At 42.8% G+C, this 13,677-nt stretch overlaps 1 protein-coding gene across 1 annotated transcript; it reads left to right on the top strand.

Moving 5' to 3' along the window:
* The first annotated feature begins 3,605 nt into the window (after positions 1-3,605).
* LOC127567898 (regulator of G-protein signaling 5-like) lies at positions 3,606-10,276 on the top strand. The gene is made up of 5 exons (XM_052011079.1): positions 3,606-3,805; positions 5,149-5,244; positions 6,281-6,342; positions 8,374-8,540; positions 9,703-10,276. Exons 1-5 carry the CDS (start codon positions 3,693-3,695, stop codon positions 9,958-9,960), a joined length of 696 nt encoding a protein of 231 aa, XP_051867039.1. The 5' UTR covers positions 3,606-3,692; the 3' UTR covers positions 9,961-10,276.
* Positions 10,277-13,677: the final 3,401 nt, after the last annotated feature.

The following is a 13,677-nucleotide window of genomic DNA, read 5'->3' as shown; positions in this document are numbered from 1 at the left end:
GGCTCATTGTTTAGTACCAGGTCCAGTATGGCCTCTCCTCCACTCGGCCTGTCCACATACTGTGTCAACAATCCTTCCTGGACACACCTAACACACTCTGCCCCATCTAGCCCCTTTACACTAAAGTTCCAATCAACATTAGGGAAGTTGAAATCACCCATGACAACAACCCTGTTATTTTTGCACCTCTCCAAAGTCTGCCTCCTGATCTGTTCCTTGGTGTCTCTGCTGCTATTTGGGAGTCTGTAGAATACTCCCAATAGAGTGGTCACTCCCTTCCAGTTTCTGACTTCCACCCACACTGACTCAGTAGAAGATCCCTCCAGGGTGTCCTCCCTTTCTACGCTGTGACACTGTCCCTGATCAGCAAAACCATTCCCCCACCTCTTTTACCTCCGTCCCTGTCCCTTTTGAAACATCTAAACCCCGGAATATCCAACAGCCATTCCTGCCCTTGTGACAGCCAAGTCTTTGTAATGGCCACCATGTTGCAGTTCCATGTACTTACCCATGCTCTAAGTTCATCACCCTTGTTCCTGATACTTCTTGCATTAAATTAGACACATTTTAGCCCGTCCAACTGACTGCAATTTTGCCCTTTCGACTGCCTGTCCTTCCTCATAGTTTTTCTACATGCTGCATATACTTGTACACTAAATGCAACAACCTCCGACCTATCACTTGGGTTCCCACCCCCCTGCCGAATCCTCCCCAACAGCTCCAGCAAACCTGCCCGCAAGAATATTGGTCCCCCTCCAGTTCAGGTGTAACCTGTCCCTTTTGTACAGGTCGTAACTTCTCCAGAAAAGATCCCAATGATCAACGAATCTGAAGCCCTGCCCCTTGCACCAACTCCTCAGCCACGCATTCATCTGCCAAATCAACCTATTCTTACCCTCACTGGTGTTTGGCACAGGCAGCAATCCAGAGATTACTACCCTTGAGGTCCTGCTTTTCAGTTTCCTACCTAGCTCCCTATATTCCTTCTTCAGGACCTCATCTCTTTTCCTACCTATGTCATTGGTACCAATATGTACTATGACCTCTGGCTGTTCAACCTCCCCCTTAGGATGCTGTGGACCCGATCTAGGACGTCCCTGACTCTGGCACCCAAAAGGCAACATACCATCTGGGAATCTCTTTCACGTCCACAGAATCTCCTGTCTGCCCCCCTTACTATCGAATCCCCTATCATTATTGCTCTCCTCTTCTCCCCCCTTCCCTTCTGCACCACACAACCAGGCTCAGTGCCAGAGACCTGGTCACTGCAGCTTTCCCCTGGTAGGTCCCCCCCCTCCCAACAGTATCCAAGGTGGTATACCTGCTATTGAGGGGAACGGCCACAGGGGTACTCTGCACTACCTGGCTATTCTCCTTCCCTTTCCTGACATTCACCCAGCTACCTGCCTCCTGCAGCTTAGGAGTGACTGCCTCCCTGTAGCTCTTATCTATGAACTCCTTGTTCTCCCGTAGGAGCCGAAGGTCACCCAGCTGTATCTCCAGTTCCCTAACATGGTCTGTAAGGAGCTGCAGCTGGGTGCACCTCGTGCAGATGTAGCTATCAGGGAGACTGGATGTCTCCCAGAACTCCCAGATCTCACCACCACTGACCCTGGAGCCATTCTAACTACTCTGGCCTGGCACTAAAGGAAACACCAAAGAAAAGGCTCAGAGTAACTAGAGCTTTGATGTTTGGGACGTTGGCCTGAGGGAGGACGAAGTTGGTTCCCTTCTCCTGCTAATGGATTTGGAGAAGTTTGTGGAGAGACCATTGGTGGTATCTCTCTGGTGCTTTGTTGCGGGTCTGTATGTCTCCAAAGCCTAGATGAGGGCAGGGACTCACTACTGCTGGGTAGCCCATGAGTTTAGTGCTGTTCCTTAACTTCAAATGCCCTCTTCCTCATTTAACTGAAGGCTGTGTTGGTCTGCTGGAAACAATGATGTATTTTATTGTTTTTGTTTGCCCTCACTTAAAGTCAGCTCCTGAGATAAGGGAAGCGATCCATATTTTCCAGGGTCTTCTCGTGGACCTTAATTATTGGGGAGAGGGTGGTAAGTGGTAGAGGGTTGTTCAGCAGTAGAGGGTCTTTGTCTTATAGATGTCCAGTTCAAGGCTTCTTCTCATGTGCACTTCAGTAAAAGAGCTGGCGATGATTTGGAACGTGGCTTCCGAGTGCACAACTATGCAGTTATCATCTGTGTCCTGAAGCTCAGTGACTGAGGCTGGGCTGGTACAAAGTGAGGGCAAGGAAAGTTGAACCATTTCCCATTTGGCTTGTAGATTCACTCCGCTTCTGCCGGAAGTTTGATGATGGTGAGGTGCCACATTGCGGCAAGGAACATTGAGGAGAGATTTGGTGCTGTGACATGGCCATGTTTGACCCCAGTGGGATTGGGTCTGTGGACCACCTTTCATTAGAGTCATGGTTTGAAAGTCATCATCTGGAGATATTGAACGGAGGCAGATTTCACAGCTCGAAAATAAGAAAGATTCTCCACAATCAGAAAAGGCTCTGAATTCTGGTTGGTGCTGCTCCCTGCACTTATCTTGGAGTTGCATTGTGATGAAGATTGTGTCCATTGTGCTTACAGATAGACAGAATCCAACCTGGGGTTGACTTTCCCTGTTGCAGACAGCAGTGAGACCTCTCTGGAGTTACCATAAAAGAGTTGCCTCCTTTCCTTACAAAGGTTATGGCATCTCTGAGATGCCCTGGCATGCCTTCTTTTCCCCAGACATGGGCTACAAGGCTCTGATTTCATGCTAGAAGTACCTCTCTGCCAAGCTTTAGAACTTCAGTAGAGGTACTGTTAAAGCAGCCTTGTGGCGTACAGTCTTTTCAACTTCATTTCAGTGTTGGGTGACAAAATTGGACAGGAAAGTGTGCTGTGCTAGGAATCAAGGACACTGGAATTGAGGACACAGTCTCCTTCCAATCAATTGTTATATTGGCAGCATCTTCTCAAGACAACTTCAGTGTACTCATACGTATAATAATCAAAGTTAAATTATGTAAGGATGAAGCCAATTATGTAAAAGCATAATTTCAAATGTCACAGTAACATAGTTTTAAACTGCTGTACAAGACAGCTTTCTGAATCACATTGTGACATTCAAAAGAACCACAACTAAAACTCCCACCCAATGTCTGCTTCCTGTCTCGTTGTTGTTCACCTGGAGACTGCAAAATGTGCTGCTAAAATTATTGACCCATCAACACCTAAAGAGAGGCACAGCCCGCGGACACAAGTTTTGCCTTGAGCCTCTCGCTCAGCAGAGGCGGGGGTATTGTTCCAGTCCCACAATATTGTAAGGAGGCTACGGATTTCGAAAGACAATTGCAAGGAATGGGCTGCTTTATTTATGCAGATTGTAATAAAAAAAAGCAGTTCGCGTTTCAACTGGTGTGTGGCGTATTTTTAACTGCTGACGTCAAACGCTTAGCATCTAAATGCAGTCCGTGGTTTGCCGTAAACAGTAAGTTAGAGATAATTAAATGTAACATCGCTGAGACCGCAAGAACCGGTCATTGTACCGGTGGGAGGGTCCTGGCTCTCCACAGCCAATTAGCTCTCACGCACCCGGCTAGAGCTCGGCTTCTTAACCTGTTCCCAGCAGAGCTGGTGAAACATTCATAACTTGTGTCGTGGAGAGTAGTTCGGTGTGAGCTGGACCTCATCCTCGGGGAGCTATGCAAACTGTCCTCTATCTGTTCCCGCAGTTAAACCTCTCAGCTCCAAAGGAGGAGCCTTACAGGATCATCAAACCCCAGAACCAAGAGGGGAAAATGGAGAATAAGAACAGGTAATGTAGAATCTTGAAAATTATAGAATATTGTGCGCTCTGGGACAGGTCTGATTCGGACATCATCAATTTCCCTCTTTTAATAAACTTGTTGGAGAGGAGAATGTGCATCAAAAAATATTTACAATGCAGCTTGGTGTATACTCGTGAACGACACACCAAAGCAATTGCACATGTATTCCTTTGACCATATTTAGACGTGCATGATAAATAATATTTTTGTGAGCTGGTAAACTTTAATTTGACAGCTGTATCCTGCACCTGTTCCACTTTTGGACACATTTTACGTGTTTGGAAATTGTCCTGCGCTTTGTTTTTTTTCTCATTATTGTTTCAGAAAATAAATTTTGCTGACTTTGCCCATTAAAGATTTATGATGTTATTGGTTATAAAACTGACAATTAATGCTGCTGTAAACTGATGTGTGGGTTTAGATCATTTGAAAGATTGAATGCTTATAATAATACACTGAAGATCCCAAAATTTGGGGCTGCAAGTATAATTGGAATCACTAATACGTGATCAGTCGTTCAGGAAAATCCACTTTTACCCAGTGAGTGGTAGACTGTGGGTTGTGTTACCATAAGGGGTAATTGAAGTAAACATCATACATGTTGGACAAACAAGAGTGAGAAAGGAATAACAGGGTTTGCGGATGGAATGCTGAAGGCTTGAGTGAGCCATGATTACCAGCAAGAATGTGGTAATCTGAAGGTCCTGATTTATATGCTGTAGAAATATTGCACCAGAACTGATGTGGAGTTGGGATGGGTGGGGGTGGTGGGATGGTGGTGGTGGGGTAGGTAGGTGTAGAAACAAATCTGAAACTAAGTGGGTAGTTGGGAGTTGGATGGTAGCTGTGTTGGTCTGTTTGTCCTCTGCCCTTTGATGCTCCCTATTGACCTCCGTGGGCTAAAATAGGGCAGGATAAAACCAGTAAAAATAAAAAAAAATCTGCAGGTATTAGAAATCTAAGATTAAAAACAGAAAACACTGGAATACTCAGCAGTTCAGTCTGCATCTGTGGGAAGAGAAACAGTCAACATTTTATTTCGGAGACCCTTCTCAGAACCCAGAATTGCAACCAATCTTCCAGTGTCCTTATGGGTGGTTAAGATGGTCCTTCCATTCCTTTGTCTCTTGCACTTTAATACAGATGGTCTTGAATACCATATGGGATTGTAAATGACAATCTTCCATTGTATTGTTAACCTGCAAATATTTTTGGATGGGGGGATTGTGGAGAAGTGGGTGAGGATGCAGGCACTGTTGCAATAATATCCCCTTGTTCTATTATTTCCAGGCTGTTGCTTGACTAGACTTTCTAATGTTGTATGTTGCAGGAATAAAGACAAGCGACATCGATTAAGCCTCCTTTTACAGAAAGCAGACTCGCGTGAAATCTTAGTGCCATTGCTCAGCAAACCTGAAAAAACCAAGTGAGTTTTGCCAAAGTCCTAGGTATACAAACTGTAGGTGCCTGTCACAGTTGACTGAATCTTAAATCATTAATATCAGTGTAAATACATCAGCTGACTTTGAACATTGTTAAATGATCCAATTTATAAGAAGTTGGATAAATTTTTCCTTCTGAGTTTGTGTTTGCTGTTAAGGCTTCTCTTCCTGTCAAGATATATTTACAGCAATCCCTTTTTTAAAAAAAAATTATCTCTTTATCTTGATTAGAGGTGCAGAATGTGTTAATTTAAATTAAAAACAGAAAATGTTAGAAAATCTCAGCAGGACAGGCAGTATCTGTGAAAAGAAGTAGTTAAGGGTCTCAGACCCAGAACATTAATTATTTCTCATTCCAGAAATGCTGCCTGATTTGCTGAGGTTTTTCCAGCATTTTCTGTTTTTATTTTGGATTTCTAGCATCTGCATTTTTTTATTCTCATTTAGTTATTTTAAATTTTGCTGTAAAATAATTGAAATTAAGTTAAATGCTTTGTCCAATTGCCTTCAAAGCTTAAGTACTGGCACTTGAAGTAAGTGCCTCTCTATCCAGAATCACTTCAGGAGGGCAGAAGGCTTTAGAATAAAATAAAATGATGATGTGGGAGAGGAGTCTGTGAGCTTTGCTTGCTTTATTCCAAATTCAGAGCCTTTGGTTTTGTCTCATCTGCTGACCAGAGTCCTTTTTGGTTTGTGGTTAAGTGTCTACTAGCTTTGCAGGTAGGTGCTGTAAACAACAGCAAGATCAGCAATCAGCCTCCGCTTTTGCAAATAAATCTTGCGGTGGTTTCAGGTACTGCCGTGCAAGGAGTTTGTGGGGTAGCAGAGGGAACGGTGGATTGCACACGTCTTTCTGCAGCATGCAAACTTTCCATTCGCATCGACAAATTTGCTGAAGTGAAAACAGCAAATAATAATTGTGTGTGCCAGCAAAAACATCACTTGGCTTTATGTTGTTATTTAAAAAAAAATCAATGGGCAAGGTTGGTTAAATCATTTTTTTTTCTTTTTCTTCTCCAGTACATATCTTGATGAGCCTTCAAAATGGGGTGAATGTCTGGACAAACTTTTAGCACATAAAAGTAAGTATAATTTGTGTGTTGCTGAATAAAGCATTAAAATATGATGGGTCAGCAAACCGATATCTGACTAATGAAAAAAAAACTTTGGAGGGAACCAGCTACTAGATGGTTCAATTAGTCTTTTGCCCCTGTACCCAGGTCAGATGACCGATTTGCATGACTTGAATTAATTGCCAAAGGCAGGGATGTGATCCCCATAGGCAGGGATTCACAGGCAGGCTAGAGTTAAGAGATGATATTGAACATAAGAAAATGAGGTAGGAGTAGGCTACTTGGATCCTCAAGCCTGCCCTGCCGTTCAGTGTGATCATGGCTGATTTGCATTGGACCCCGTTTCATCTTCTGTGCCAATTCCCCATAGCCCTCAATTTCCTGGTCTTTCAAAAATGTATCTTCTTCCTTTTTTAAATTCACCTGGTGATCTAGCCTTCGCAACCTTCCACACTAGAGAATTCCAGAGATTCATTACTGTTTGTTTAGACCAGTCTGGTTCCTGGGATGGTGAGACTGCTGTTTGAAGAGACATTAGGTTTGTATTCACCAGAGTTAAGGAAAAGGAGCAGGGATCTAATTGAAACTTACAAAATTCTGACACAGATAGTCATAATGGATGCGGGAAGAATGGTTCCCCTAGCTGAGGAATCTTTTTTTTTGTTTTTTATTCACTCAAGGGGTGTGGGCTTCACAGGCTAAGCCAGCACTTAACTGCCAATCCCCAGTTGCCCTCGAAGGTGGTGGTGAGCTGCCTTTTTGAACTGCTGTAGTCCTTGCAGTGTGGGTGTACCCACGCTGCTGTTAGGGAGGGAGTTCCAGGATTTGGAATGAGGAGTCACAGTCTGAGGTTACAGGGAAAGATATTTAGGACTGAAATGAAGAGAAACTTCTTCACCAAAGGGTGGTGAAACTGTGGAATTCTCAAGGGCAAGTTGGTGAATATGTTTAAGGAGGGAGGTAAATTTTCAGACCCAAGGGGTTTAAGGGAGTGGGTAAGAATATGATATTGAGATGATCAGCTTCTGCCTCTAGTGCAGCAAGTAGTCCTGCTGCCCCACTATTCTGGTGATCTGAGGTCCATCTTGACCTCTGGTCTGTGTGAAATTTGCACTTTCTCCCTGTGACCACTTAGGTTTCCCCTGGGTTCTCTGGTTTCCTCCTACATCCCAAAGACTTGCTGGCTGGTAGGCAAATTGGCTATTGTACATTGCCCCAAGTGTAGGTCAGTGGTAGAAGGATCAGGATAGAGTTTATATACACATGGGAGAGAATAGGTTCCAGGGAATAGGATGTACATTTGCTATGGGGTTGCTCTGAGAGCTGGCATAAACTCTGGGCTGAACAAATTCCTCCCGTGTTGCAACAATGTTGGCTCAAAGACTCCTACTACTCTGTGTTTCTGTGTTGCTTTTTCAGTATATCAATGACCTACAATTTGTATTTATAGAACAGTACAGCACAGGAAGAGGTAGTTCAGCCCACCATGTTGTGGCGAACTAATTAAACTAGTAACTAAGTGCCTAACTAAGTCCCTCCATTCTGTGCATATTCACATGCCTATCTCTTAAACACCTCTATAGTATTTGCCTCTACTACCACTCCTGGCAGTGTATTCCAGGCACTTATCACTCTGTCAAAAAAAAAATCAACTTACCCCACACATCTACTTTGATCTTACCCCGTTTCACCTTAAATGCATGCCCTCTAATATTAGACATTTTGACCCTGGGAAAAAGATACCAGCTGTCAACGCTATCTATGCCTCTCATAATCTTATAAACTTCTGTCAGGTCTCCCCTCTGCTGCTCCAGAGAAAACAACCCAAGTTTGTCCAACCTCTCTTGCTTTGTTTTATGATTTATGCTTTGAGTCCTTTCCAAAATCAGCAGGTGATGTAATCATTCGCCTCAGATTTTGAGGTGCAAAATCTTGGCCAAATGTTTTGTTTATGAAGTTGTGTTTTAAATGACAAAAGCTGGCAAATATGGTTAATTGGGCAGAATTGATATTTACAGCACATTCTGCTTTCTTTTAAAGCTGGCTTGGCTCTCTTCCAAGCTTTCCTACAATCTGAGCACAGCGAGGAGAATATTGAATTCTGGCTAGCTTGCGAAAACTACAGGAAAACCAAGTCACTCGCAAAGCTGTCTTCCAAGGCAAAGAAAATCTATTCTGATTTCATCAGCACAGACGCTCCAAAAGAGGTAAGGGCAGATCTTGTATGGCCAGGCATGACAACTGACTATGAAAACCAGGGGGAGATTTTTGTCTCCTGGAATTTGTCATCTGAAAGAGCAGTGGAATTGGATTCACTGGTGACTTTTAAAAGCGACTTGGCTATGTATTTGAAGGGGGAAAATCTTGGCAGTGCTACGGGGAAAGATCAAGGCAATGGAATTATAAGTATGATTAGGATCAGGCCACTCAGCACATCAAGCCCACTCACACACTTATTAAGATCACAGCTGATCTGATTGTCATCTGAATGCTACACAAGTTTGGTAGTTCTCCTCAAAAAGCTGATGTAAGCCACCCATAAGATTCAGTTTGATTAAGATGATGTTGTGGAATATTCTTCACTGTGCAAAATGTTAGCAGTGCAATAAAATGCCAAACCATAGAACACTATGGCCTGAAAACTTGGGTGATTCAATATGATCTTAGAGGACGCCCTTCTGGAAGGAGCACTTCCACACTGAGCTTCTGACCACTGCTCTCTGACCTCAAAGCACTTGGGTGTTTGCAGAACTTGCAAGCAACGCAAGCAGAAGTCTAACTACCCTAAAGATTTCTGCTCGTATTGTTTGCAACTTCTGCAATCGCCAGGGATTTCAGAGTGACAGAGCAATGGACTGTGAAAATGGTCCTCCTTAAGAAGACCAGTAATCCGGGAGTCTGGACCAAAAATAGAGATACAAGACTCAATGTGGCAGTTGGGGAATTGAAATAAAATTGTGAATTAACAAAAGACGTTATCAGTAATGTTGATTATGCATGTGCCAGCTTGTTACAATCCCATTTGAATGACCTATACCGTTAAGGGAAGATGATCTGCCCAAAGTAACATGAGAACCACAGCAAACTTATTGACCCTTCATTGCTCACTGAAATGGCAGAGTAAACCCCTCTGAGAAACAAATGGGGATGGATAGTCCTGGTGGAGGGCAACCATTTGAGGGTGACCTTTGCTCAAAGTTGGACGTAGTTTTTATGGTTGTAGTAAGATACAAGGGGTACTCCCAACAGAAGACCTTGTACAGTGGTACAATTGGAGTAGTTTGGGATACCTGAATGTAACTGGATTTGCTTTCATCTCAGTGCTGCAGAAAACTAATTGGTTTCCATTGCTTTCTTTTTGTAAACAAGGTGAACATTGATTTCCATACTAAAGAGGTGACAAAGAAAAACATTACACGGCCAACTCTATCTTGCTTTGACTTGGCCCAGAAGAAGGTGCACAGTCTGATGGAGAAAGACTCTTATCCCAGGTTCCTAAAGTCACAGCTCTACAGAGATTTGCTTAAAGAGGCAGAGGCTCAGAGCAATGGGCACAGACGGCGATCTCATTCCTTTACATCAATAGGTGTCCTTCAAACACAGGCAGACTTCACTGCTTGGCTTTAAATGGACAGGAAACATCCTTTCTGTGTTAGAGATGGTGTCAGTGATGAAATTCCAGGAACAATAAGTCTGGTTACTTTGTTACCTAAAATGCTGATCACCTGCAGCAACTTTTGTTCATATGTTGGACCATTCCCAAGACATTTTAATGAATCGTGATTTTATTTAAATAAATGCATTGTTAATTTAATGAAGTTTGAGATGGTACTTGTTTGTAAATCTGTGTGTAAATTATTCTGGTTTTAATGTGTTAACATATTTAATATTTGTATAATTACTTGGTTTTGTGATTGTGTCCTTTATTAGAACAATGAATAAAGGGCAGATGAAGTCATTAATTTTCAATAAATGGAAAATTATTTTTTAATAAAATGTTTTTTATCTTTATTCATTGGATTGACATTTTCCTAGTATTTTTTTTATTAAATTGTCCCAAATCCTGAATGCTTTCTGGTGTGTAATTAAAATGACCAGTTTCCCTCGAGCTAAATTTCAAATTCTGTAAGTGAATTAGTGCCCAGTTAACTTCCTGTCACCTCTGGTAGCCTAGAGCTAAGTTGTTAGCACTTGAGTCAGAATGTGGTGGTCTTGCTCTCAACACCTGAGCACAAATGAATGCTCCTAAAGACAGAGTCATAGGATCGTATAGCATGGAAACAGGCCATTTGGCCCAGCTCATCCACGCTGACCATTGGGCACCCTTCTGATTAATCCCATCTCCCAGCACTTGGTCCATAGCCCTCTAAGCCTAAGCAATTCAGGTGCTCATCTGGACACTTTTCAAATGGTGTCAATGATGTAGCTTCAGCCATTCTCTCAGGCAGTGTATTCCAAGTACTTGCCACTCTGGGAGTGAAGGATGTCTCCCTCTAAATCTCTTCCCTCTTACCCTAAACCTATGTCCTCTAGTTTTTTCTACTGATATGGGGAAAGAGTTTCCTGCAGTCTACCCTGTCTAATAATGTTATACATCTCAATCTTGTCCCCCTTAACCCTGCTCCAGGGAGAACAGACCTAGCTTCTCCATCCTCTCCTCATAACTGAGCTGCTGCTGGTGAATCTCCCCTACACCCTCTCCAGTGCTATCATATCCTTCCTATACTTGGTGATTTGTGGTGAGTAAGTGCTGCACTCTATTGGGTGAGATGTTAAACCTGAGGTAGTAGCGACATGGAGTTTGGAATATCTCAAGGTCACAAGCCACTCTTGTGAAGATTCAGAATCAGATTTATTATCACTTATGTCATGAAATTTGTTGTTTTGTGGCAGCAGTGCAGTGCAAGACATAAAGACATTAAAAATTACTATAAGTTACAAAAATAAATAAATACTGCAAAGGACGAATAACAAGGATGGGTTCATGGACCATTCATAAATCTGATGGTGGAGAGGAAGAAGCTGTTCCTGAATCACTAGTGTGGGTCTTTAGGCTCCTGTACCTCCTCCCCGATAGTAGTAATGTGAAGAGGGCATGTCCCGGGTGGTGAGGGCCCTTAATGATGGACATCATAAAGAAGAACATCATGTCCTGGCAAACATTACCCCTCAACCAACCTTGCAGTAATAGATTATTCGGTCATTATCCCATTTCTGTTTGTGTAAACTCGCTACATGTAAATTAGCTGCTAAGTCCCTGACGTGGTAACAGTAACTACATTCAAAGTATTTCATCAGCTGTGAAGTGTCTTGTGATTTTCTAAAAAGGATGGGTAAGGTTCTACATAAATGTACGTCTGCCTTTTGCAGATGTCACCAACTACCGTTCCACCTGGAACAGGGAGAAATTGGTTGAAGGTGACCTCAGGCCTGCTTGGAAAACAAAAGCCAGGTGCGTGTGGATTGCCTGCTAGTACTGAGATAAGTGGGAGGAAATGCCAAGTGGAGATGCAAGAGACTGCAGATGCTAGAATCTGGAGCAACGCATGGGATGCTGGAGGAACTCAGTGGGTCAGGCAGCATCCATGGGGGAAAATGGACAGTCGACATTTTGGGCTGAAGTCGACCCTTCATCTGGACTAAGTGTAAGGGTCAGGGTAGGGTGGACCCGAAATTCCTTCCTGTGATGCCAAGCAGGACAATTCCGCTTCCTCATGCCCACATAAAAGGGAAGTAACTGATCATCTACTGATAGGTCTTCAGCTGTCGCAGGTTCACCCTGCATGGAAACAGGCCCTTCAGCCCAGCGAGAACGCACCAACCGCCCACTTACTCTACCCCTAAATAAAAAAGCAGAAAATGTTGGAAACACTCCATGGGAAGAAAAATAAGAGTTGAAATTTCAGGTTGAAGACCCTTCATCAGAACTGGGAAAGAGACAAAAGAAGCTTGACATCCCCCTCTTCCACACTCCCTGAAGCTTCTTTGGTCTCCTTCCCAGTTGTGACAAAGGGTCTTCAACCTGAAACATTAGCTCTGCTTCTCTTCCCACAGTTGTGGCCTGACCTGCTGAATATTTCCAGCATTTAATGTTTTTTATTCTAGATTTCCAGCATCTCAAATATTTTTTCATTGACACTATTCCTGCACTCATGCCATTTTATTCTCTCCACATTCCTATCAACTCTCCCCAGATTCTACCACTCACCTACACACTAAGGGCAACTTACAGTGGCCAATTAACCTACCAACCCGCATGTCTGTGGGGGGGAGACTGGAGCACCCAGATGAAAACAATGCAGTCAAAGGGAGAATGTGCAAAGTCTATGCAGAGAGCACCAGGAGGTCAGGATTGAACCCAGGTCGCCAGAGCTGCAACACAGCAGCTCTACTACCTGCACCACTGTCTTGCAGTGGATTAGAAGCATCACAGACTTTGAACTGGAAGGTTCCTGCACACCGTGAGCATGTAGCTTTGGCTACATGGCCAGAAGTACTGTTAAAAATCAGAAATGGTTGGATGTGTCGGAGATAATCAGTGACTAAGGATTTAATTTTAGGAATGGGTTAAAATCTCCCTCCAACTTTTTGCAGTAAATGGCTTGTGCTCACTTTGGTCTTCAGATCTGAGGGAACCTTTTGTATGAGATATTCCTTCACAGCTTTCATGACTTTCTTTAACTGTGGTTATCATTTTATAGCTTCCTGTCACCTGTTCATTTTCTCTCTGTCAAAAGATCTCATTTAAAACTTTATGAATGCCATAAAATAGACAATAGTTTAAAAGACAATGGATAGGAGTACAATTTGGAAAAGCTGGTAGAGAGATTGTGTCAGAATTACCCATGATTTGACAGCGATTGGAAAGATCTGAGCTAATTTCACAGGAGGGAAACTTTTCTTCAGTGAACCTAGGATAAGAATCTAGAAAGTGAAGGTAACTTTTAGATCCGGTGCAGACTGCTTCCTGCAGCATGTGTCAAAGATGAGAGAGAATACACTGCCTCTGCTAAGAAGTAGGAGGTAACTGGAATAAGATATGGATCAAGAATTAGTGCACATGCCAGAGTTCAGTTGATCTAAAAGCTAAGCAATTTTCTTCAGTGGTCACACATCTATAACTATTTAAGGCGTTTTGTGAACCCACTGATAGAATCATTTGCTAACTTTATATTTCCACTATTTTTCTTCTCTTTATGCTTACGGTAAAAAAATTCTTCTGTCAATTATCAGCCCATATTTTCAAACTATTCTAGCCCATTTGGTATTTGCTTGCCCACTTTCGTGTGGAAAATTTAAACTGCTTTCCTTCAAGATCTTAAATTTAGATGATATATGCTTGCA

The sequence above is a fragment of the Pristis pectinata genome, chromosome 3 (genome assembly GCF_009764475.1).
Source record: "Pristis pectinata isolate sPriPec2 chromosome 3, sPriPec2.1.pri, whole genome shotgun sequence".
NCBI classification, from domain to species: Eukaryota; Metazoa; Chordata; class Chondrichthyes; order Rhinopristiformes; family Pristidae; genus Pristis; species Pristis pectinata.
Note: the sequence above shows the minus strand (reverse complement) of the source record. Positions and strands in the feature narration are given on the sequence as shown.

Coding starts and splice junctions, on each gene's coding strand:
- LOC127567898 (XM_052011079.1), top strand. CDS start 3,693: ATGCAAACTGTCCTCTATCTGTTCCCGCAGTTAAACCTCTCAGCTCCA. Junction 3,806..5,148: donor AAAATGGAGAATAAGAACAG/GTAATGTAGAAT, acceptor TGTATGTTGCAG/GAATAAAGACAAGCGACATC. Junction 8,541..9,702: donor GCACAGACGCTCCAAAAGAG/GTAAGGGCAGAT, acceptor TTTGTAAACAAG/GTGAACATTGATTTCCATAC.